Genomic DNA, 26,916 nt, shown 5'->3' on the forward strand with positions numbered 1-26,916 from the left:
TCAATATGCTGACGACACTCAGCTTGTGTTAAAGATGGAAGGCCAACCGGAGTCTGTACCCGACAGTTTTCACCAGTGCCTCGAGGCCATTATTGGATGGTTGTGTTCCAGTAGGTTGAGGGTGAATCCAGCAAAGACGGAGATCCTATGGCTGGGCCGACCGGGCAGTGGGGATATCCAGTTGCCAACCCTGGATGGCGAAGTGCTACGCCCGTCTTCACTAGTAAAGAGTCTGGGAGTCCTCTTGGACCCTCCATTGACGATGGAGGCCCAGGTCTCCGCCGTTACCAAAACTGCCTTTTTTCATCTTCGGCAGGCTAGATGGCTAGCCCCCTATCTATCTAGGGACAACCTGGCTACAGTGATCGAGACTGGATTACTGTAATGCCCTTTACATTGGCCTTCCTGTGTCGGTGATCCGGAAGCTCAAATTGGTGCAAAATGTAGCTGCCCGGCTCCTTGCGGGAGTCCCGATAAGATGCCACATAACACCAATCTTACGGCAGCTGCACTGGTTACCAATTGAGCACCGGATCACTTTCAAAGTGATGGTGCTTACCTTCAAGGCCTTACATGGTCTAGGGCCGATGTACCTGAGGGACCGCCTCACCCCCTACAAACCCCAGAGATCCCTCCGTTCTGAGGACCAAGACCTGCTGGATGTCCCCAGTTTTAAGACCTTGCGTCTAACTGCAACTATACGCAGAGCCTTTTAAGTAGTGGCGCCATCTCTGTGGAACACCTTGCCACCTGAAGTTCGTGCCTTGCGGGACTTGTTGGCCTTCCGCAGGGCATGTAAGACACACCTGTTTCGGCAAGCTTTTGAGTTCTGTTGCTGATGTTTTAAAAGGTGCTTTTAGGATGTTTTTAAGATGTTTTTTTTTTAAAGATGTTTTTAAAATGTTTTTTAAATTGTTGATTTTAGCCGGTTCTTGTAAGCCGCTCCGAGCCCTAGGGGAGTGGCGGCATATAAGTTTGAAAAATAAATAATAAATAAATAAAATGTGAAACGTGAAAGACAGCATTACAATCTCAGTAGCTTAGTGGTATAAGCTGTGCACTTCTTCGGAAGAATGAGCGACTAATGTGAAGATGCAGCTAGACTGGAAAGAGGAAATCACACTGGAAATATGTCTGAGGGAAAAAACATGATTCAGTGAAAGAGGTTTTTTTAAAAGAAAAAAGAATACAATGAAAAATGTAACAAGTCTTGTCTGTCTTTTTCATTTTTAGTTTTCATTTGAAGACAATCTCTTCCAATCAATGTACTACCCACTTCAGACAAAATTCCTTGATACTGTGAACACTTTATGTGGTCGAATTCCACAAGTGTTTTTGAAACAAATTGAGAGAACTATGAAGAAAGTGTATGAAAATCGAGTAATTGTCAACATTGGGGCCAACTTCAGGTTGTAATTGTGGATATTGACGTGATTTTCATAGTTTTATACAACCTGCTTGAAGGATCTGAATTAACTGGATTATGATGTTTAAAGCTGCAATCTTTTACATCTACTTCTGAGTAGACAAGTATAGGGTTGCATTGAGGCAGACAGTTGTCACTTAATCAAAACTTGTCAGAGTGTTCTTAATGTTTGGTTTTAATAGTGCACACATGGTTAATGAGGTTGGCGACAATGAACATCAACATCTGGAAAACATCTCAGAATTTCAGCAGAAGACTTGGAAAATATGAACAAAGATAATATGACTTTTTTAAGATTGACAATTACGAAGCCCTTATTATGGGCAACTCCAATGGAAGTAAATGACCTTTCAGCATGAAGAAAATATTATCACCATTTAATACAGCGGTGGGGCCAATTACCTACATAAACCATCCTACAAACCATCCACTCCCCACAAGAAGCCTTCCTCAATGTTCCTCTCAAAGTGGCAACAGAAAGTATGTGGCCCTTGTGCATTTTCATGTGTTTTCATGCATTGGGAGATCCTTTCTGCATGATTTGAGAGCAAAAATTGCCTGAAAATAGTGCTGAGTCCTAAAAAAGCAAATTGGAGGCTGGGGAATTTGGGGAAATGGTGTGTTTTGAGGATTGAAAAGTGGTTCCATGCCACTCAATTTGCTCACTCTTGATCTAGTGTATTAACAGGGCTATTCTATACATATTTACTCACACGTGAACCTCATTTACAGTGGGAATGAGATGTGTATAGGACTGCTGCTTACTTTACTAAGTTTCAGCTGCCCAGGAAAATGAATGGCCTGAAGTGGGATGATATAAATATTGGCTGAACACTGAATTTTTTCTGTGCAATTATGTAAGCCTTTAAAGTCATTACCTGGTATGTAAAAGTAATTGCGCACACTATGCTTACAGCGACCACTTACATTTTATGGCAGAGGACAGGAATGAATGCATTCTCATTGAATGTACTCTTTTTTTTCTTAGACATTATAGCATTTTGGATCTGGTCACTTCTCACACGAGGCTTTGTCCTCCTCTGGAACCACCAAATTCAGTCAAGCAAGTGGCCGTGTGGTTCCCACTTCAATAACTGGACCGACCATATGGATAGCCCACAAGGGGGAAAACGGTTTGCAATAACAGTCATGGCAGAATGGTAATTGATTATTAATTAACGTCTGAGTGTGACACATATAAAATGAAGGGAACACCATTATTGTTACAGCATGCTTGCCTTATAATGCCAATTAACCCTTTCTGTGGCAACAAAGGTAAGGTGACAGTGACTACAGCATGAATACATTACAAGCAAACTCTACTAGAAACTGTAACAAAAGTTAAAAATAGAGGTGTAAGCAGTCCAAGTCCTTCAAAGTCCCAGTAGAGCCAATGTGCCTCCCCCAACATCTGCTAATATAGCAATTTGAACTTCTGATGTTGGCAAAATCTTTCTATCTTGTAGCATAGTACAAGGATGAAAGTAACATTTTCAAGAGCTTGGACAGATCTGAGGATATTAAGCTAGCAATCTTTAGGGGCTCACGTATGCAACTGTGTTTAAAATAATGCTAGCATTAAGGCTTGCTTGTTTAAATACAGCAAGCTGGGTATGTTTATCTTGGAGAAGGTTAAGAGGGGATATGATAGTGTTTAAATATTTGAAAGAGTGTTGTATTGAAGGGAGAACAAGCTTGTTTTCTGCTGCTCCAGAGATTAAAACATGTAACGGATTCAAACTACAGAAAAAATATATTTCACCTAAACATTAGGAAGAACTTCCTGACAGTAAGAGCTATTCAGGATATGCTGCCTTGGAGAGTGGTGGAGTCTCCTTCTCTGAAGGTTTTAAAACACAGGCTGGGTGGCAATTTGTTGGAAGTGTTTTGTTTATTCCTGCATGGTAGAATGGGGTTGGACTGAATGGCCTTTGTGGCCTCCTCTAATTCTACGATTCCATATTATCACTGACAAGTGAAAATTTTAGTTTTAGCACCAAAGGCACTCAAATAACACCAAGAATAAAAGAACAAGCAGCAGTAGTGTGCAATGCATGGCAATAACTACCAGTGTTTCAACTACATAGTGTCATCTCATGTAATTTATTACCTCGTGGGCAGGTGGGGTGAGGTAGGGAAGATTTCTCACTGCAAGTGTTTACAAAGCAAATGACAACAGCGCCGTTGATGTTATTTCCTTTCCATGGATGGGCAGGATTATGTGTAAAGGACCAAGTAGGCTCTTTTTACTTATGAAGACCCATTAGCCAGCTGTTATGGTGACATGAGACTCTGTAGTTATGATGCAATACGGAGTTAAGTGTCCTTAAATCCATTAATCTCAACAGGTTTAAAGTGTGCTTACATCTGTGAATGATTGCACCCTTTGTCATCTCTGTTGACAGGTTAACACAGCTGTTCTTCAGAAATTTGCCCTATATAGCTGTTAGCGGGGGGGCGGGGGGAGGCTTCAGAGTGAAATCTTTTATGGAAATACAGAATGCTGCATTTGGAAATTTTTGAAAAGATAAAATCAGTTATCTTATTGCAGCAGAGACAACCAAGAATATTATGATAACATTAAAACAAAAACATTTATTATGATGTAGGCTTTTATGGCTACATAGGTCACCGCTTCAAATGCATGAAAAAGTATTCAGATTTTCAGATAAACACAATGAGTTCAGAAGGCAATTAAATGAAAGAATAGTACTTTCATAGTGACACTATTAACCCTGCCAATTAAAAAAAATGTTGCATATAACACAACTGTTTTGTGGTAATTGCCACCATCAGTACTTTTTACATGTAATTGCTCTCTGACAAAAATTAATATCAATAGCCAAACAATGACTTGGAAATAAAGCTGAAATTCTGGACAACATTTAATGTGTCCGATGGCAATGGATTGTATTTTACAGTCCTAGAAGCTCACTTTGGGCCTGTGGAACTTGTTTTAAAAGTGATAAAAATGCCAACATTTGATTTTAGACAGGTTGTTTTTGCCTTTAATTTTTTTGTAACTGGAAGAAATAGATGCTACATCTCTCATTATCATACACTCTCTGCAGGAAGTGCTGCACCTTCAGTGCTTTTTCCTTCCTCAAGAAAATTACATTCCTGCAGAAAATAGTCTGGTAGCTCTACTTTCAATATTAATTTTTGAAGGAACAAGGGTGTGGATACCTCTTGAAATGTCATACAGAAATACAAGAGACCCTACAGAGTTCTTAGCTGCCAGGGTTCTCCAGATGCAGAATACTATATTACTTCAATGATAGAGTAATCTAGGTGGCAACTGCATATGTTTTATTCAGAGGTGAAAACCACAGAATTGAGCCAGAAGGAGGTATGTGGTGCATTGGCTAAGAGAGAGAGAATAGGTGAAATAAAGCCTTTAAGTACGCACACAGTGTTGACAACAATACCAAAACAAAACCTCACACTAACCAAATGTGTCAAATATCACAGTATGAATTAGGTTGATTGACATATAGTACTAGAAGAGCATTGAATTGTTGCCAGGCAATAATCCCTGAGCTTATTTAAACATTTTTTTCAGTTGTGGTTTAGCAACGTCCTTGTTTAGTCTGGTTCCATGCAGGATATAAATGTTTCTGTAAAATGCATAAAAATGTAACTTTAAGTATGCTGGCTTCTTTGGACAATTTCTGATATGTTCTTAGGTTCCACAACTTGTGTAGCCCCCTCCTCCCAAAAAACTTTATTGATTCTACATTTCATATACCTTTAAGACTTGACAAGATATTTGAAAATCTACCTTCAAACATTGTACATAGGAACAAGGAGAAACACTATCTGAAAACAACCCATTCTAGTCACCTACCTTTCCTTTCCAAATGCAAATCTGTAATCCATTCTGTGTATTCCAACTTTCTGTTCAAAACCAGAGTTCCACTGGGTTTTTTTTTTTAATCGTGTCAGAAGTGACTTGAGAACATACTGCAAGGTGCTTCTGGTGTGAGAGAATTGGCCATGAGAGACGTTGCCCAGGGGATGCCCGGATGTGTTACTGGGAGGCTTCTCTCATGTCCCCACAAGCTAGAGCTGACAGACAGAAGCTCACCTCATCTCACAGATTTGAACCAACAACCTTCAGGTCAGCAACCCAACCTTCAGGTCAGCAGTTCACAAGGATTTAACCCATTGTTTCCATAATAGGAACAAAACAGGGTTGGTTACTACCAAGAGAATCAAGAGACTTGACTTTGTTGAAGTATTTTTTTTCATAGTGCTTCATTTGTTTACAGATGTTCTTGTTTTTCATTTTTTTACAAGAAACCTTTTTGATATATGAAGGAGTTAAATATAAAAAACGTTCTGCATAGTATCAATGGAATCATGCAAGATAAATATTTTTGTTATGCGTTGTTATTGTGCATGTGCTTGACTGCAGCTGTGAGAATGTTTTGAAACAATTGTATGCTTTTAAAATGTTTACCCATTTAATCATAATTTATACTTTTCGCACTATATCACATTTCAGTTTTAATTGTAACTTGCTATTGTATTAATATTTCATACTTATTGCTGATTTCTTTTTTAAAAGCTTTCACTTTTTCCTAAATAACTGAATATATATAAGCCTTTCTGTCATCTTCCTCAGCCATATACATTGTTATTATAGTCTGGCCTAGCACAAGTTCATGGGAAGGACATTTTCTATCTATTTTGACTAAGAAGGAAGATAAGTACAAACCAATATAAAATAAAGTCACAAGATGGAAGCACATGAGTTAAATATATGTTTCAAGATAAATCCTGTGGTAAAGCCACAGTGTTGATCACCTACTTGCCAATTAGCCATCTGTACTATAATATAATCTGTACTATACTATAATAAGCTCATGATGCATTAAATGTAATCAGTGAGTAAATTATACATAAGTGCTGCTTAAGCATCCAATACAAAGGACTGGCAATTGCCCATTGACCACAACCATCTCTTCTTTCCTACAAACTTGAAGTGCACCATCACCAGTCCACAAATGAACACTTTGTGTAGCACTGTTGGATAGCATTCAGATGCTCATATTCAGGGTGATAGTTTATGCATGTCAATATCAATTTCAGCCTTCTCTAACTGAACAGACTTTTGTGACATCTTAAAGCAGCAGTGTCCATTACAGACTAGCCAATACTGGGTTATATTGATAGTTGTTATGAATCCACAAACAATTGCAATACCTTCAGTTACAGAAAAGATGAAACTGAACCATATAACCACCTGTATTACAGGTAACATAAACTGACCATTACTTTTGTAGTCATGTTTAAAGTAAATCCTTTAGGAATCAGTACTAACTGTATTCTAACTATTTATATATGCAAATTTATTTAGGTCAACCCCCCACATTCACAGCTTTCTTTTGCAGATTTGATTATTCACAAGTTTGTAGTTGCAGCTTAACTATCTCGACCTCATCACCTCACTCCTCCATCTGCTTTTCTATTTCCTGCTAAAAGTACCAGCCCTTCATTCCACTTCCTACCTTCCCATCAAGAAAACTGTCCTGTTGCCAGACTTTAAAACCCTTTCCCCATTGACTCAATACCTCCAACCTCCTCTTCTGCTGCCATATTTTAAATCCCTTTTTCAAAGTGATAGACTTGGCAAGAAAAACTTGCCTCTCCCTTTGCTGCCAGATTTTAAAACCCCTTTCGGCAGGAAATGGGTTTGAAACCCGGCATCAGACAGAGAAGGGGTGGGTGGATAGTTGGGAAAAGGATTTAAAATCTGATTAAGTCTTTATGGTAAAAAAGGGGGTGACATACCAGGGCTGTTGGTGGAAAAGGAGTCTGCAGCGTGTATGTTTGGGGGGGGGGAAGGGTCTTGGCCTGGGTCTCTAACTTCAGTGAATGGCACATTTCTGTTAAAGGATGATCCTATGCAGTATTAGATTTGGCAGCATTTTTATTTTATTTCAACCTCAGACATGCCTATCTGTCCATACTATCAGGCTGCAAGTATGTTTGATTTCAACACTTGTCTGATCTTTGCCTCAAAGGGTTTGAGGTTTGATGTTGTTTTGATGATTCAAGCTCAAGAGATCTTACAAGAACAAATGAAGTTTTTCAACATCAAGCATGTCAAGAGCTACCTTGATCCGGATAGGTTTTTATCAATAGTTAAGTTGTTTCTGTATGTGAAGCTAGAATCTTTATAACTTCATGAAATTTGAAATTCAAAACTGCTAGCTTATGTAGACTTGCCAAGCAAAAACTAAAATCTCCGAACTTCCCCTGGAAAATATCTAGAGAATCGTACGGCACACTCAGATCTTCAGCACTTTGCATAAAACATCTCCCATAGGCATATAGTATTTCTGAATAATGTGTTTAGGTGTGCTGTTATACTCTCATTTGTTCAACACAAAAACTTGAAAATGGTTCCTGAAACATTTCCTTAAAGGTATTTGATGAGAGAAATGAAAATTTTACAGTGTTTTTTATCCCAACTAGTGATGAGTCCATTGAGGTCCTTGTTCTATGTAGCTCTATGATTACATGTAACAAAGTAAGACACTTCAACATAAACTGAAATGCGAATGGAAATTACAAAATGTCTATTGTGTGTGTGTGCGTGTGCAAAAGTGTTAGCATGTTGGTAAGGAACTGCAATCAATGTCATGTCAGTTCAGCATCTTGCTTATTTTTTATTTGACAAATGCACCAAATGTTTATACCTCCTAAGGAGGTAATTATAGTGCATTTCAAAGTCATTTAAAATGTTAGGCTTACCATGTAAATAAATGAACATTTGAGCAAACTGCATGCTTGGGTAACCTTTTTTTCCCTTGAACAAATACAATAACTCATGCTGCATGATTTTAGTAAATACTGGCTAAGATGACACATGAAAGTGTTAGATATAAAGCAATCAGTTCACTAAATATGCAATAAAAGTGTGTTGCTGTTAGGCTAGTTGAGAAAGTAAAATGTTTCACAAAAAAAGGACAAAGATGTACAAATTAAATGTGACAGACCATTTGAAGACAGAAGACTGCATGCCAAGCTGTGAAGTGCAGGTTTCTTTTTAAGTGTTGGAAAGCATAGCTCATTTTCATTAATTGCATTGCTTGTTGTCAGTCACTTTGGGTCAAACTTCTGAGAAAAAGCATAGTATAAAATAACAGCACTAACAGACATCAAGTGCTATATTAGAAAAAATGGCTGATCTCCACTGGTGTTTTGTGGTTTTAAAAAGGGGGGTTGGAGTGGATGGCCCATGAAGTCTCTTCCAACTCTACTATTCTATGATTCTATGAATTGATGGCATCATTATTCAGTATCCTGATACCTTGCAAACAACCTTTTCTCCATTCAGAACTAACACCTTCTCTAACAGCAAGTAGAATTTATGTGTCTTTCACATTAGTTAGCAGCTACTCTCATCTTATTTCAGCTACTATTTGGTTGAGAATGTTTTGGTAGTCATTGGTTATCCTTGTCTTTGTTCTCAGCCCTTCAAAGATCTAGGACAGAAGAGAGTTGCCTTTGAACAAGTCCAGACTTGTAAGACTGAGCAACACATTCTTGGCCCTTTTCCATTCATTGTACAAGCCAATGTGCCAAATGTTAATCAATACTAATGAAATCATTTAAAACATCAACTGGAGATTCAGTTATCCATGTCTATAATTGTCAAGGGCAGTTTTTCTCACACATTAACAAAAATGGGAAATTAATCGTTGCTGGATAACTGCATGATACTCTATTTGGACGAATCACTAAGACAGATTGCCCTGTTCTAAGGAGAAAGAAAATACCTTGGGCAGATGTGCATGCCTCTTAAGACTGAATCAGTCTATATTGGAGAAAAGGGGAAAAGATCCAAATTGGACAAATCACCAAAGTTAGAGGTACATAACTACTTTGAGCTCAAAATGTCAACTTTTGGGGGTGTATAATGTACATTCTTTCCCTTTCTAGATACTTAGATCTCTAAAATTATGTGGCTTTAAGATGAGATGTATCTAATACTAGCATTATTGATGTCATGCTAGAACCATGACTTGGAAAGGGTATTTTGCTGGGAATTGTAGTTCAAGAGCTAACTTCTCCAAAGTTCTGGTCAAAACATTTAAAAAATGGCTTTTGAATTGAAAATTATAATCACAGGACTCCCTCAAATGGGTATACACAACCAGATTCAAAATTAATGCTACTTAAATCAACTCTTTCCTCCTTCTGAAGGTAGAAAACCTTGGAGATATAAATCAAGGTAAGGAAGCAGGTACACAGACTCATTATCTGAGCAATGATAATCGGGGGAACCTTTCACACTATACAGTTAAAGCATTATGGCTGTATCCTTTGGATTTGCATTGTGGCTGTATGCTTTGTATGTAGTTTGGTGAGGCATTAGAGCCACTGAGAGTCCGTGCCTGGCGAGACTAGAAGCTAAAACCTAATGCTCCCCAATCAAAGACATCTCACCAGTTGAAGAAGCCACCAAGAAATTTATTTGATCCTGCCAGAAAGGATGACAGCCAGCGGTAAGCCGCTTAAAGAAGCTGACATGTTTTGCAAGCATAACACATATAGTACATTTTTTATACAGTGCAGTCTTTTGTTTTTTGTGTACCCACCCAGCAAGGGCTGGCTTCATGCTGATTGGCGGAGCCGGCTTTGATGTCCCAGACAAATGGGAGGGTTCCCTCCATGTGGGCGGCAGCCTCCAGCAGCCAATCAGAGTTTTCCCCACTTCCAATGCAGATTCCTGCTCTCCCAACAGGGAGACGGGTGACCAGTGGAACAAAAGTTTTGTAAATGAATTACCATGTCTCAATCTTGAGATAAAGAGGAGCCGGCCCTCAGATCCCATGGGTTTTATTGTCTGTGTAATGGTCCTGTGAGTCTAATGCCCATGGCACTAGTGTCCATTGTGTTTCATCTTGGTATATTGTCCAGGGTGATGGGACTAGATGATCCATCCTTACGAAAGAGGTATGGCAATAAGGAAGAACAGTAGCAGAGCTTCCTCAAATTCCAGGAAAAATGCATGGGTGATCGTGAGTCCTTTGTCCATGTGGCTGGCACAAAAGAAGCTTGGCCCAATTCAGGGTCCGGTAATCTAGTTCTATTGATCCTGGAGATTATGGTTGTTTGACTTCATTGTTGGAGTGATGACCCAGAGGACGCATGAGGAAATCTGGGTCATGGTGTGCCGGTGAAAGGTTGCCAAGGTGGCTCCGTACTCCAAAGAGCTATGTATATAAAATTATAAAACACAAAAAGGTTAAACACACACGTAAGGGTCCCGGTATCCGCTCACCAGCAAATCCCGGAGGCAGCAATGGCCCGGGACTTTGGGGATTTGGGGTTGACTCAGGGGTTGGGGCTTCATGGGGAAGGGAAAAAGAAAGGAAAAGGTTAGCTTGTTCAGAAGTGGGAAGGCAGGGAACCTCAGCTGGGAATAATGGGGTCTGTAGAGACAGAAGTTGGCTGTGGTAGCAGAGAAAGGAAAAAAAAGCTAGTCAAGAAGGATACAGAGAAGCAAGCATAGGTTAACAAAAGATACTTTTTAGTGGGGAATAGTTTCATAGTTTAAGGGAGAAACAATGTATCTCCCGGAACTGGCTCTGCTGCAAGTCCTCTCCCAGTCTTCTGTCAATTCATAGTTTTCCAGGAGGAGGGTGGTTGTGGCCCAACATCAAGGCCACTGCTGAAAAAACCCTCCCTGGATCCCCTGGACCTTAATAATTACAGACAAATGTCTAACCTCCTTTTGGGACAAAGTGATTGAAAAGGCAGTTGCCCTCCAACCCCAGGTGGTCTTGGATAACACACACTTCCTTGACCTATTTCAAATCAGTTTTAGAGCAGGATACAGAGTTGAAACTGCCCTAGTGGATTATTTCCGTCTCAACACTGACAGGGAGTGTGTCCCTGTTGGTGCTTCTAGACCTCTCAGCAGCCTTTGATACCATCGACCATAATATCCTTCTGGAATGCCTGGAGGGGCTGGGTATCAGAGGCACTGTGCTGCAGTGGTTCAAGTCATACCTCTCAGGCAGGTTCCAGATGATGGTACTTGGGAATAGCTCCTCCTCAAAAAAGGGGCTGCTATGTGGTGTCCCACAATGTGACATTCTATCCCCAATGTTTTCTAATGTTTATATGAAACCACTGGGCAAAAATCATCTATAGGCATGGGGCAGAGTGTTATCAGTATGCTGATGACACTCAAATATATTCCTCCATGCCTTCAAAAAGAGCTACAGCTAAGGATAGCATGTCGCCTCTGAATGAATGCCTGGAGAAGGTAATGGCTGGATAAGGAAAAGCGAATTGAAACTGAATCTAGAAAAACCAGAGGTGCTTGCCATCAAGGGTCCTAATCTGGGGATGGAGGTGTGTCAACAATCAGTTGTGGATGGGGTTACACTTCCCTTGAAAGACTTGTGTTCACAGCTTGGGAGTGCTCCTGGATCCGTCTCTCCAGATGTCAGCCCAGGTAGATGCAATGCTCAGAAGTGCTTACTACTAGCTTCGACTGATACGCCAGCTGCACTCCTTCCTAGATTTGAAGGACCTTAAGATGGTAGGAGCCCCGGTGACGAAGTGCATTAAAGCACTGAGCTGGAGACCGAAAGGTCCCAGGTTCAAACCCCGGGAGTGACGGGAGCGGCCGCTGTTAGCTCCAGCTCCTGCCAACCTAGTAGTTCAAAAACATGCCAATATGAATAGATCAATAGGTACCGCTCTGGTGGGAAGGTAACGGCGCTCATGCAGTCATGCCGGCCACATGACCTTGGAGGTGTCTACGGACAACGCCGGCTCTTCAGCTTAGAAATGGAGATGAGCACCAACCCCCAGAGTCGGTCACGACTGGACTTAACGTCAGGGGAAACCTTTACCTTTACCTAAGATGGTAGTGCATGCAAGGTTGGACTTCTACAATGCACTTTACACTGTGCTACCTTTAAACCAAGTTCAGAAACCCCAGCTGATTCAAAATACTGCAGCCAGATCAGTTACAGGAACATCTAGGAGTGAGGATATTACACCTATCTTGAGGAGAATGATGATGATGATGATGATGATGTTTATTATAGTGTGGACCTCTGGAAAGATTCTTTGTCAGCCCAAGAACAGAAGAAACATTCTTAATGGCAGCTTGTTGTAATGATGACTGAATTAGGAAACATTTCATATGGTCATCTGAACCCTTATGTTTATCTTCTAAACATTGCTCATGGAAAGTTACTGAAGCTAGGACTCTAAAACAAAGTAAAGATTGTAACTGTTTCACCACACAAGTATGGATGGGATTTGTTTTGGCCTCAAACATGAAACCCTGCATTGAGTAAATTGTAGAAAGACAAGTTTCCTTTCCTTTGACACAACAGGAAATGCGTTCTGTGCATCACTTTGTTTTATTGTTGCTGCTGGCTTTACTTTTGGTTTTATTCTAGCATTGCAAAGAGAAATACACTTCTGTCCTCCAAACATTCAATCCAAAATCTCAAATTACTTCCAATGGAGAGCGTCTAAACTCTAATAAAAGGCACTGTGTACTTTTTCTGTATAATAGACTTTTAAGGTTAAACAAAAGTGATGATGGAAGCAATAATGAGAAAACATGGAAAATGAGACAACTCTAAAATTCTAGGGCATGCTTCCCAAACTTAGGTCCTCTAAATGTTTTTGACTTCAACTCCCAGCAGCCAGTTTGGCTAACAGTCTGGAATTTGGGGAGCTGAAGTCCAGAACAACTGAAGAACCAAAGTTTGGGACCCACTGCTCTTGGTGGTATATATATCTGCATTATACAGTTATATCAGTCTGATATCACTTCTGCTATTATGGCTGAAGTCTGGGAAATTTGTAGGCCGGTGAGATACTCTGATAGAGATCGCTAGTTCACATCTCTGATCTCTGAGTTTTCTGACTCTGAATAGAGAGGGACTGAGTACACAACCAGTTTAAATAAATAATGTAAACAGGCATTTAGAGTACCAAAATTATAGTCCAGGGTATATTGAAGACAGATATTATATTGAAGACACACTTTACCTGTGAGGAAAGATTTCTGCATAATAAAATACTTGATTTCAGCCTCAATCAAGTTAAGTAGAAGATCAGATCTCCTCAAAATAGACAAGGAGATTCAGTCTGGATAGGAATTATAACACCAGTAATTATGAATCCTGTTCATGTACAGAAAATTATGGCATATAGTCCAAGAGCTACAGAAAAGTGAACCTACTTACATGGAATCAAGAACATTGTTTTTCTTGAAGAGCAACTCTGAACTGCCTTTGCTCAAAGCATGCTGGGCAATCTCTACATAATATGCAGATCTCTTCCTTTGGTCTTTCAAATACTTCTATTGCAGTAATCTCCCTCACCTCAATAAAGGATTTTCAGTATGCTAATATCTCTTCTCTGCTAAATTCTCACCAAAACTAGAGCTACTAGGCTGGATCAAGTAGATCCTTGACTGGTTAGTGTTATGTCACACTTCTTTTGTCCCCTGGACAGCAATTGTTTCCTGTCCTTATTGGACATTACCGAGGCATAATATAATATGCACAGCCACCAGGAAAAATGTTAAAAGATGGATGAGCCTTGTCAGTTATTCCATGGAATGACAAATTGGCTCTGCTGTTCTGAAAATTGAAAAGGAGGAGGAAAATACTCTCTCTGTCTCTTTTCTCCCCCAACAGCCTGCTGTGACTTGAATGCTATGATAATAGCCCACAGCAGCAAAGAAAGGGTATTGTCTGGTGGGGTGTGTTAAATCCAATTGTATTCAGAAATTTTCTAAAATATATTAATACTTCAAAGGCCATTGATTCATTAGTGTTTTTACATTTCCTCCTACTGTGTAAAAGAGAAAGAGATGAGAGATAGGGAAAAGCACCCCAAAATAGAAGAACGAAGAAAGAGCTGGTGTCTGACATTGGGTGCATCTATACTGTAGAAGAAATGCTGTTTGTCGCTACTTCAACTGCCATGGCTCAATCCTATGGAAACCTGGGATTTTTATAGTTTGGTGAGGCACTTTGGTGAGCATGTTTTGGTAGAGAAGGCTCAAGACTTCGTAAAACTACAAATTCCATAGCATTGAGCAATGGCAGATAAAGTGGTGTCAAACTGCATTTGTTCTACAGTGTAAACATACTCATTAGTAATATATGATATGAAGGCGGTCCAGTACATGTGTCTGATTCCAGTACTCAAACAACTAAAGCAGAGCTTTCCAAATAATTCATGTTGGGGACACACTTTTTAGAAACTCATCATTTCACAACACAGCAATTCAGTTTTACTAGAAAAACAGGCTAAACCAACTTATTAAAGAGGATGGGGACACATACATAAATTATATTAACAAAATGAATGGGGATACAACATATCTCATGAAAACATTTCATTTATATTTTTAAAAACAAATGATTTGTAAGATAGATAAAGGTTTCCCCTTGACATTAAGTTTAGTCATATCCGACTCTGGGGGTTAGTGCGCATCTCCATTTCTAAGCCAAAGAGCCAACGTTGTCCGCAGACACCTCCAAGGCCATGTGGCCATCATGTGGCCGGAACGGTACCTATTGATCTACTCACATTTGCATGTTTTCAAACTGCTAGGTTGGCAGAAGCTGGGGCTAACAACAGGAGCTCACCCCACTCCCTGGATTCGAACTGCTGACCTTTCAGACAGCAGCAGCTCAGCGGTTTAACCTTCTGCGCCCCCGGGGGCTCCAGTGATTTGTAAGATAACATACATTTCCAAGATTTTTGTCCTTTCTCGCATGACACACTTACACGATGCAACCGACACACTAATGTGTCACAACACCAAGTTTGAAAAGCTCTGAACTATAACTTGTGGCATATCAGAAGAAGACATGCAACAATACTTTGATCCTAAGAAATACCTTGCTGACGAAATTTGGCTGGTGAGAGTTCAAAGAGGTAATATTACACAGAACAAACCTGCTATGTTCACAATAGAAATAGACTCTTATTATTCAAAAGACCCACTTAGTGGGATGGGTGAAGTATTGCAGAGCTTTTCGTTAAGTTGCTGATATGGTTTCATTCTGTTTAGCTGATTCCCTAGGAATTATACCCTAGAAACTTTTGTCTGATCTAATTAGGTTAGCTAGAGGTTCTATTGCTAGGGCAAAAAGTAGTGGGGAGAGAGGGCAACCTTGTTTGGTTCTGCTTTTTATTTCAATAATTATTGAATTTGATGCTGGAAGGCTTGTCCCCACAAGCTTGAGCTGACAGACGGGAGCTGACCCCGACTTGCAGATTCGAACTGGCAACCTTCAGGACAGCAACCCGACCTTCAGGTCAGCAGTCCAGCCAGCACAAGGGTTTAACCCATTGCGCCAACATCGCTCCTTTCTAATGTGGCTTTTAGCCTGATATATTTTAAGAAGAGAGTTGTTTTGTTTGGCAGAACACATGGAGTCAGTTATGCAGTGATATAATCTATATACATATTTATCACTATATTTTGTAAGAATCAAGTACAGACGACGTAATAGTCCTAATAGGCACAATGGAGGACTCGGTAAAGGCAGTAACAGAAGTAATTAAAACATTTGAAAAGATTTCAGGCCTAACTATTAATATTGAAAAATTTGAAATTTTACATAAAAACCTGAACTGGAAAGAGTTAAAAGAAGCCCAATCTATCCTAGGGGTGAAACTAGGGGGAAAGAAGTTAAAATACCTATCTAGGCATTTATATACCTAAAAATTTAAGCAATATAATCCAGATAAATTATAATCAATTATGGAAAAAGTAAGTAAACAAATTAATGATTGGAAAAATGGAATTGGGACATTACAACAAGGCTGAAGGCATACAAAATGATGAGATTACCCAAATTTTATACTTATTTCAAACCCTCCCATTTGGTAATGAGACAATTCAATTAAAACATGGATAGTAGGTGCCAGTGAGAATAGAATTGCTAACACAGTATTTTTCACTCCACAAGAAAATGGAGGCTGGGAGCACCTTGCCTACGAAACTGCTTTGAAGCCTGCCAACTGGCCAGGTTACTTGAATTGAATATTGGCGAGCCCAAAAGATGGGTCGCATTAGAGGAACTAATAAATGGATGGGAATATGGATCATGTCTGAAAGGGAAAATTGGGAAAAAAGACCTAAAAATATTAAAGGAGGCCATTGACCTCAACAATGGTATGTTGGGGAAAGTGGCAAAATAAACTTCCAATAAATAAAATAGACAAAACTCTCAATAGGATCCATAGAGAACAGAAAACCCCAGCTATACCGGAATATGTTAAAGAAATTAGAACAACATTGTATAACAAAGATCAAGGACTTACTGTCATACAATGGGAAGAGATAAAAGATAAACGCGGGCAGGGTAATTGGCTACTATGAGGAGAGTTGTCTAAAAAGCTAACAGAATGGAAGAGTAAGGAAACTCCAAAACCAGATCTTGATAAAATAATAAAATGGAAAGTAGAGAAGGAGAAAGGAATCATGAGATTCATATACAAAATTATCACGGAAAAATAATATAACACAAAATATACCCTGATAGAAGTCTGGAAGGAGGAATTAAATTGCAACGAGAGAGAAACAGACAATTGGATAAAATGAATTAATAAAATCAATCGTTTAAAGCAGGGGTCCCCAAACTAAGGCCCGGGGGCCGGATGCGGCCCATCGAAGCTATTTATCCGGCCCCCACGGCACAAGGGCAGAAGTGGGTTGGGCTAAATGACTCAAGGGGTCTCTTCTCTTACAACCATTATTATTATTATTATTATTATTATTATTATTATTATTATTATTATTATTATTATTATTAACATTGAGGATGGGTGGCCATCTGTCAGGGATGCTTTGCTTGTGCTTTTGGTCCACAAAGGCAGAAGGGGGTTGGACTAAATGGCCCAAGGGGTCTTTTCCAACCCTCTTTATTATTATTATTATTATTATTATTATTATTATTATTAACATTGAGGCTGGGTGGCCATCTTTCAGGGGTGCTTTGCTTGTGCTTTCGGTGCACAAAGGAAGAGAAGGGGAGTGGACTCAATGGCCCAAAGGGTCTCTTCCAACCCTCGTTGTTATTATTATTGTTGTTGTTGTTATTATTATTATTAAGGTAGGTAAAGGTTTTCCCCTGATGTTAAGTCCAATCATGTCTGACTCTGGGGGTTGGTGCTCATCCGTAGAGACACCTCCAAGGTCATGTGGCCGGCATGACTGCATGGAGCGCCGTTACCTTCCCACCGGAGTGGTACCTATTGATCTACTCACATTGGCATGTTTTCGAACTGCTAGGTTGGCAGGAGCTGGAGCTAACAGTGGCCGCTCCCGCCGCTCCCGGGGCTTGAACCTGGGACCTTTCGGTCTCCAGCTCAGTGCTTTTACACACTCTGCCACCGGGGCTCCATTATTATTATTAATTATTATTGCTTGGTGGCCGACTATAGTCCGGCCCTCCAACGGTCTGAAGGATCTTGAACTGGCCCCCTGCTTTAAAAGTTTGGGGACCCCTGGTTTAAAGCTTAAGGAAATGCAACGGAAAATACTTACAAAATGGTACAGAACTCCTGTGCAATTGGTTTATATAATGGGAACCTGCCCAAAACAATGCTGGCATAATTGTGGGAAAACTGGAACATATACCCACATGTGGTGCGAATGTGAAAAAATCCAAAGATTCTATAATATAATTAAGAAGGAAATGGAAGAGCTACTGGGGACAAAAACAGACTGGAACAAAACACAATTTTTTTGTTCAAAAAATGGAAGGCAATGGGGAACTTAAAGAATGGGAGGAAATAATAAAACACCTGTTAGATGCAGTTAAAGCCTCAGTTGCCCTAGGATGAAAGGACCAAAAGAAATGGGATACAAAAAATTGTATAAGTATTTAGCCGACTACCTACTTCAAGACTATATTAGTGAAAGAAAAAGCTGTTATAGGATGGGCCAAACCAAAAAGACCTGGGAGGCAATATAGAAGAGTCTCATTTCCAGAATAAAGGGGAAGGATAAATATAAGGAATTAAATAAGATTATCCTCATGATTGAACAACTAAAATAAGCATACCGGTAGTAAGATCAGTAAATTGTTTCCAGGGGGGGAAGACGGAGGGGGGGGGAGGAAGGGAGAAAGAAAGAGGGGAAACAATGTAAAACAGGATACAGGATAAGGAAGAAAATAAAATGAGTATTTTTGAGAACCTCAGACAGACGGCTATGTATAAGATTAATAGGATTCTGAGTGATAATAGAATAGCTGGTGAAATCAAGAGAAATGTTTACATGCTTGATCACACTGAGGTATAAATATTCAATAGTATTTCTGTACCCTCGTACTACGTAAGGATATAAGTTCATGGGTGAGAATGGGGAGGTGGCGGATTGGGGAAAAATACTTGTATTTTGAACGTGGAATATCAAGATTGTATGCCTCTGTGTGTGTGTGTGTATATATATATATTCCACAATAATTTTTTTTAAAAAGAGTCACTGATGGTGCTCATCTCCATTTCTAAGCCGAAGAGCCAGCGTTGTCCATAGAAACCTCCAAGGTCATGTGGCTGGCATGGCTGCATGGAGTGCTGTTACGTTCCTGCCGGAGCTATATCTATTGATCTACTTACATTTACAGTAGAGTCTCACTTATCCAAGCTAAACAGGCCTGCAGAAGCTTGGATAAGCAAATATCTTGGATAATAAGGAGAGATTAAACATCAAATTAGGTTATGATTTTACAAATTAAGCTCCAAAACATCATGTTATACAACAAATTTGACAAAAAAAGTAGTTCAATACGCAGCAATGTTATGTTGTAATTACTGTATTTACAAATTTAGCACCAAAATATCACGATATATTGAAAACACTGACTACAAAAATGGCTTGGATAATCCAGAAACTTGGATAAGCGAGGCTTGGATAAGTGAGACTCTACTGTACATGTTTTTTAACTGCTTAGTTGGCAGAAGCTGGAGCTAACAGTGGGAGCTCCCTCTGCTCCCTGGATTCGAACCACCGACCTTTCGGTCAGCAAGTGCTTGACATAAACTGTAGAATTAATGCAGTTTGATACCACTTTATCTGCCATGGCATCATAGGAGTCATAGTTTAGTGAGGCAGAGGACTCTTATGACTGAACAGCATTAGGCCATGGCAGTTAAAGTGGTGCCAAACTGCATTAAACCTACGTTGTAGATGCAGTCATGGTTACTGGCCACAATTATAAGGGGATTGTTGTCAAAATATGTAACTTTTTACTCAAAGGTATGCTGAGAAGCGTGGAAAGCCCCACTTTAGGGACTCCCTCAAAACCCACCTTCTCTCTTCCCTCTCCTCAGACGGAATGAAGAAAGGAAGAAACCTGGTTTACATCGGAGCGTGACGTCACCGAGAGTGGGCGGGGCGGAGAACCAATAATAAAAAAAGAAGGCACCTCCTCTCGAACCGGTTCCCACCGAAGCCTGACGTCACCCGGAGTGGGCGGGGAAGAAGGGGGGGAAAAGAAGAAGAAAACCTCTCTCTCTCTCGGCAAATCCGAACTCGAGCAGTTCCTGCAAGGCTTTCAATCATTCTCGGGCTGTGACGTCACCACCCCTCCTCCTCGCGCGCCTTTGCGTGCGCGCCCCCCGCGGCCGGCGGGAAGAAGCGAAGCTTGTTTCTTCGCGGTGCGTGCGTGAGTGCGTGCGCGGCGGCGGCGCGCACGGCGACGGCTTGGGCGCCATGTTGGAAGGTTGCTGAGCCCGGCCGCCGGGGGGTTTGCTTCTCTCTCTCTCACTTCGAGTGTGTGTTCCCTCTCTCTTTCTTTTCTCTTGGGGTCTTTCGCCTCTCGGTCGTTTCCCTCTCCCTTTACTCGCTCTCGGAGTGGCTGAGGCTGAAGAAATACCTTCCCGGTGGCCGCTTCTGGAGGCCTGTTCCCTGCGTGAGGGCCCGAGGGGCAGGAGGAGGAGTAGGAAGAGGTAGCTGCGGACCATGGATGTCGAGAGGCTTCAGGAGGCACTGAAAGGTGTGTGAGGGGGTTGTGGGGTTTGGCTATCTGGCTGGCTGTGGGGGTCTCTGGGTTACCTTGAGGTCATGCAGAAAAGGAAGAGGACACTTCCCTCAGGAATTGGGGGGCACGAGGCCTCGGCTTCACTTTAGTCTCCTATCGATCCCTATTATTATTATTATTATTATTATTATTATTATTATTATTATTATTGGTTGAGCATCCCTTGAGCATCGCATAAGCGGCTGAGGGGGAAAAGGAAGGGGGCTGAGGCTGTTAGGAATGGTGGGCTTGAAGTCCAAAACACCTGGAGGGCCGAAGTTTGCCCATGCCTGCTCTACACAATAGAAGGAATGCAGTTTCAGTGTCACCACTTTGACTGTGTTGGTTCAAGGCTATGGAATCTTGGGAGTCGTTGTTTGACAAGGCCTTTAACCTTCTCTGCCAAAAACTTTTGGTGCCTTGTTAATAATCATCATCATCATCACCACTACCACCACAATCATCTTTATTTATACCCCGCCACCATCTCCTAGGGCCCTTCCACACAGCTCTATATCTCAGAAGAACAAGGCAGAAAAATCCAAAATATCTGCTTTGAACTGGGTTATCTGAGTCCACACTGCCATATACAGTAGAGTCTCGCTTATCCAACATAAATGGGCCGACAGAACGTTGGATAAGCGAAAATGTTAGATAACAAGGGAGTAAGTAAAAGCCTATGAAATGTCAGATTTAGTTATGATTTTGAAAATCAAGCACCAAAATATCATGTTTTATAACAAATTGACAGAAAAAAACAGTTAAATGCATGGTAATGTTATGTAGTAATTACAGTAGAGTCTCACTTATCCAACACTCGCTTATCCAACGTTCTGGATTATCCAACGCATTTTTGTAGTCAATGTTTTCAATACATCATGATATTTTGGTGCTAAATTTGTAAATACATTAATTACTACATAGCATTACTGCGCATTGAACTATGTTTTCTGTCAAATTTGTTGTATAACATAATGTTTTGGTGCTTAATTTGTAAAATCATAACCTAATTTGATGTTTAATAGGCTTTTCCTTAATCCCTCCTTATTATCCAACATATTCGCTTATCCAACGTTCTGCCGGCCCATTTATGTTGGATAAGTGAGACTCTACTGTACTGTATTTACGAATTTAGCACTAAAACATTGCAATGTATTGAAAACATTGACTACAAATAAAGATAAAATTGCATATAATGAACGTACAGTAACAACATTGTCGGAGGATAAATCCGTAAAAAGTCCAGTCCTGTGAAGTTTTTTTAAAATCTGTGAATCCTTGCCTGCCTAGAGAAACAGCTGTGGATCTGGGCGGGAGGCAGACTGTGTTGGGTAATACAGAACGTTGGATGAGTGAGGTTGGATAAGCTAGACTCTACTGTATTCCAGTTCAAAGCAGGAAATGTGGGATTTTATTCAGCTGTGTAGAGGAACTTGGGGCGACTTACAAAGCACTCAAAGGTGCAACACACAAAACACGCAGATGACCAGGCGACTTGAAAGGCGCAGAACAGATTGCACTCTGGCACCAAGAGATGCAGAGCCAGTCTTAAAAACTGGGTCCACAAAGTGGAGTCTGCAAGTGTGGAGAAAATCAAACCACAGACCACGTATTACAATGCAGTCTGAACCTGGCCAAATGCACAATGGAGGACCTTATAGCAACACCAAAGGCTCTCCCAAGTGGCCAGCTATGGCCAAAGGATATATAGTATAATGCCAAGTTGTTAACTTTGTTTGTGTTTTTAAATACATTACAACTGTACCCTCAGTTTATTTCTGATATTATATAATAATAATAGTAATAAACTTTATTTATACCCCACCACCATCTCCCAGAGGGACTTGGAGGCAGCTTACAAAGCACTCAAAGGGGAAACACACAACATATAAAAATTACAGAACAATAACATAAAACAGTAACAGCCAGCCTAAATATATCACTTTACAAAAACCCCTGGTGAAAATCAGAAAAATACAGCAATAGCTGCAGGTATAAAACAACAGTAGTCAATCTCAGTCATGTAAAGTGTTTGGTGAAATCTGTAGATCCGCACATATGTTCATGAAAGACATCTAAATATGGTCGAAGACTTGTCGGGAAAAGGATGTCTTTAGTTGTGTGTGGAAGGCTTGCAGGGTGAAAGCTAGTCTGCTTTCCCTCTGGAGGGCATTCTAAAATGGGGCATCCCCACCAACCGCAAATGGGGCATTCCCACCAACCACATTTGTGATGGAGGTAGGACCGAGATGAGGGTCTTCCCAGTAGATCTTACACTATACTACAACTCATGCCATGCCATAGCAGTTTGTGCTTTCATTCTACACTGTAGATGGCTCAAGGGAGTGGAATCATGGGAGGTGTAGTTTTGTAAGGCCTTTAAGCCTTCCTGTCGAAGATGCCTTCTCAAACCACAAATCTCAAGATACAGTTTGACCCCACTTGAAAATGCCATGGCTCAATGGTAGAAAATCATGGGAGATGTCATTTTAAAAGATATTCACCCTTCTACCAAAGAGTCACCAAACTACAATTCCCATGATTCCATAGCATTGCACCATGGCAGTTGGAATGGTGTCAGATTGCATTGATTCTACAGTGTATGCATTCTGAGATCCTGATACTTTTGCCAAACCAGAAATCTCAAAATACAGTTTGACCCCACTTGAAAATGCTATGGAATCATGGGAGGTGTCGTTTCACAAGATCTTCGGCCTTCTCTGCCAAAGAGTGTCACCAAACTACAACTCCATTGCGCCATGGCGTCAGTGCATTGATTCCACAGTATGCACTTTGAAATTCTGACACTTTTTCCAAACCATAAATCTCAAGATACAGTTTGACCTCACTTAAAACTGCCTTGGCTCATTGCTATAGAATCATGGGAGGTGCCGTTTCACAAGATATTCGGCCTTCTCTGCCAAAGAGTGTCACGAAACTACAACTCCCATGATTCCATTGCATTGCGCAATGGCTATTGAAATGGTGTCAGACTGCATTGATTCCACAGTGTATGCACTCTGAGATCCTGACACATTTGCTTTCTGAGTGTACAATGCACACAAATGTTGTTTCCTTCACAAAAACGCAGTGTAACATTACATTCAGACTATGTCTAAAAGGTGTATGTGAAATCTTGATGAATTTTACTCCAAGACATCGCATTCTCTGCATATATGCAAATACACGTATTTCAAAATTGGGGGGGGGGGGGGAATCCAGAATATAAAACATAATTTGGTCCCAAGGATTTTGGATAAGGGATTCTCCCAGTCTGTATTGTTAATATAATGTTTTATCTCCAACATTGGGATTCATAGTGGCTCACAATTTCAAAGAATAACACAGCTAAAACATATAAAAAGTAAATATTACCATAGAATGACATCCTTTGGGAAAAGGAAGACATCTTTCTGCTTTACTGCTTGGGGGACTGGGAGAAATGGAAGCCATTCCTTCCCTCCCCCTGTTTTCAAACCATTTTTGGAGAAGGTAGTCATACAGTTCCCCAGTGGTTTCACCTTTCAGCTGATTTTCATACCCCTTCCTTAAAAGGGTTTTTAGTGCCTTTTCTTCAGCATTATCCCTTTTATCTGTTACATGACTGTACACTCTTCTAATCTTCATTTCTGGTAACCTTTACCTCACATTTATCCTCCCCTTCCCACCCACTCAATGAAACCACTGGATTGCATTGGCTTTCACCTTGATTTCCTACCTGTAGTCTAGCTAGTATTAGAAACTAGCTTTGAAATAGAAGTTTAAAATCAGCTGTCCAGATGCTAAAATATACTTGATGTCCCTTCAGAGGCCTGTTAAGGAGCATGCCTGAGTGTGTTTACATATCCATGTTAGTTGTGTGCTTTCCATTTAGAATGCAAGGTATTTAGAAGGTGAATATGGTACGTAACAAAGAAGTGTGTACTTTTAATAACTATTTTCTTGTTTTTCTGTCATCTTTGTAGATTTTGAAAAAAGGGGGAAGAAGGAAGTGTGCCCAATATTGGATCAATTTCTTTGTCATGTTGCCAAGACTGGAGAGACAATGTGAGTGAGTTTAATTGATTTCTAGTTTCTTTCTATGTTCTTGGATGAGTCAGAAAGAAAGTTAGCAACTGAATGCCTTTTATGTGTTGATCTTTTAAAGGTACCTACATTCCAAATGAATAGTTACGCAGTGTAAGTGTTTCTCAAGTTTTGCTAATTAGGTAACTTTCTTTTAGACTTAAAAAGCTGTTCATCAAAGATTAAGAAGTATCTTTCTGAGTACCTTTGATTCTTTCTAGCGTTGCTTGTTAACTTTAATAAATTCTCCTGAATGCAATAAACCCAATGCTGTCGCTATATTACACAGTATTCCTACTTTAATAGGCAAAACGTGGACAGACATTGTGTGTTTTGCAATCAGTTTTCAGAGTTTTGAATCAACATGGATTCTTATTAACAAGTGTGAAAAGTGGAATTGTATTAGACTTATTTCACAAAGATGGACACACTGTTCTTTTCTTAGCATTTGACTTGTAAATTAGCACATTATTTTTTCAGATAAATATAGTTCTGCAATTATTTAGCAAAATTAGTTTAATAGCATTGAATAAATATGTCCAAATGTTTAAAGTATATTAATTAGTCATGGGAACTGTTCACAACACATCTTTTCTGTGTGCACACACTTCTTGACCCAAAAATAAACCCCATATAGAGATGTGCTTAAGAACCAATTTCTCTTGGGGGTGTAGAATGAGTACTGTTTGACACCACTTGAGCTACCATGCCTCAATGCTGTGGAATCCTGGGAGTATTAGTTTGGTGAGGAATCAGCACTCTTTCACAAAGATTGTTAAATATCTTGTAGAACTACAACTCCCATGATTCCAGAGCATTGAGCCATGACAATTCAAAGGGTGTCAACTTCATTCATTCTACAGCGTATGTGCAGCGTTGTTCTTTTTCAGGTTCGGTTTAGATATGGGGAATTAATGAGAAGCATAACTTTTTCAAAACATATTCTTTTTGGGGGGTTGATTTTCCTTCTTCATATCACTTTGCCTAGTTGCACGTCCTCATTCACATGTGGACAATGGCATCTGAAATATATAAACACAGGAGACCAAGAATAGACTTGGATGACTAACTGTTCTTTATTGGGCCCAGGGTTCTTATTTTGAGTTGGAACCCTCTTACTTCATCTGAGATTTCAGGTAGTGCTTATTTAAATGTGTGTTGCTTCTTACCAGAGTGATTAACTGTGTGGTTGAAGAGGCAAGGACTGAGATGCCAATGTGAATGAAATGCTTCCTTTTTCTAGTTATGATAACATACCCCTTTCCTACTCATTTATTTTTGTCTATGCAACCAGTAAATGATTATATTCCTAGTGGTCTCATTCACTCCCGATGAAAGCACACACAATCCTCTATCATAACCTGCACCATAGTCCTATTTTCTGACCCTGTCCACTCTATTAATTTGCAGTGGTGAAGATGATTTTGTTTTACCACCATTTCATTAAAAATAATAGTAAAGAAAAGTAGACTATTATAAATTACCATATTTGAAACAGTTTAACTAACTGTTTAGTATGCTAGCAGCACTGACAAATTAACTAGGAGGCAGTAATGGTGGTGGCTCCCCGGTTCTGGAACTCTTCCCAGGGAAATCAGATTAGCCCCCACCCTGTCCACATTCCATAAAGACTTGAAGACATTGATGTTTCAATGTGCCTTTGAATAACAGGCAGCTCGTAACTATCACTGCCCAGTCCTAATTGTTTACTGTTTTGATTTCCAGTACTTTATTCCCACTCCTGGTCCTATCGCCTTGTGTTTTGCACAAACCCTGTCCTTCCCTTACAATGTTTAATAGCCTCACTTTTTGGTTCCTTGTTGATCATTGATGTATTTTATGATGTTTTTATTCTGTGATTTAATTGGTTTTAATTATATTGTTTGTCATGTGTTTTAAATTTTGTATCTTTAATACTTGTCTTTCGGGCTTGGTCCCCATGCCAGAGTTCCTATGGGGAGATGGAGGCGGGTTATAAGAATAACATTATGATTCTGATTATGATCATTATTAATGTTGACAGGTACTGAGAAGTCAAGCATTTGTCACAAATTACTATCTATAATTCAGTACAGGATATAATAATGGCACTTAGAATAGTTCAATTGTGTTAAAGACGTCATGGAATAAGTGAATTTTAGAAGTGGGTTTGAAGAAAGTAAGGGGCATGGCATCATAGGTGGATAGCAAGAGAAAGTGTTGAATCTTTGAAGGGAGAGAACTATTTTCCGAGAACATAATATGGTGTAGGTGAAGGCAGGGATGTATTGGATGTAAGAGCGAAGCAATTGAGTTGGGGAGCTTTTGCTTGATTTGATAGCAAAAGGGGTGGCAGAGTAGGAATGTAAAGGGGGGTTATTGTAGCCACTGATTAAAAGA

The 26,916-nt window shown here is 40.0% G+C and overlaps 2 protein-coding genes and 1 long non-coding RNA gene across 5 annotated transcripts in view; 2 read left to right on the forward strand and 1 right to left on the reverse strand.

Moving 5' to 3' along the window:
* The window catches only part of gxylt2 (glucoside xylosyltransferase 2), a 41,856-nt gene extending 33,640 nt beyond the window's left edge, over window positions 1-8,216 (forward strand). Inside the window, exons 7-8 of one of the 2 annotated variants that reach the window (XR_010002543.1) lie at window positions 1,234-1,906; window positions 2,415-8,216. Coding sequence is in view for 1 of the 2 variants with exons in the window: in XM_062969712.1 (XP_062825782.1) it covers window positions 1,234-1,416 (183 nt within the window). In the remaining variant the exon portion in view is untranslated. Of the gene's footprint in view, window positions 1-1,233 lie in introns of both variants that reach the window. The other variant, XM_062969712.1, reaches the window with a different exon arrangement.
* Window positions 8,217-9,889: 1,673 nt separating this feature from the next.
* LOC100564244 (uncharacterized) lies at window positions 9,890-20,097 on the reverse strand. Its single transcript, XR_118716.4, has 2 exons — window positions 19,762-20,097; window positions 9,890-10,656 (listed from the first exon to the last, which is right to left on the reverse strand). It is a non-coding gene; the product is annotated as an uncharacterized LOC100564244 (long non-coding RNA).
* Window positions 20,098-20,120: 23 nt separating this feature from the next.
* ppp4r2 (protein phosphatase 4 regulatory subunit 2) overlaps window positions 20,121-26,916 on the forward strand; it is a 35,568-nt gene continuing 28,772 nt past the window's right edge. The window contains exons 1-2 of one of the 2 annotated variants that reach the window (XM_003217789.4): window positions 20,121-20,448; window positions 24,438-24,519. In XM_003217789.4, the coding sequence (XP_003217837.2) occupies window positions 20,415-20,448; window positions 24,438-24,519 (116 nt within the window). In that variant the 5' untranslated portion in view covers window positions 20,121-20,414. The remainder of the gene's footprint in view (window positions 20,449-24,437; window positions 24,520-26,916) is intronic. The other variant, XM_062969713.1, reaches the window with a different exon arrangement.

Source organism: Anolis carolinensis, chromosome 2, assembly GCF_035594765.1.
Source record: "Anolis carolinensis isolate JA03-04 chromosome 2, rAnoCar3.1.pri, whole genome shotgun sequence".
Lineage (NCBI taxonomy): Eukaryota > Metazoa > Chordata > Lepidosauria > Squamata > Dactyloidae > Anolis > Anolis carolinensis.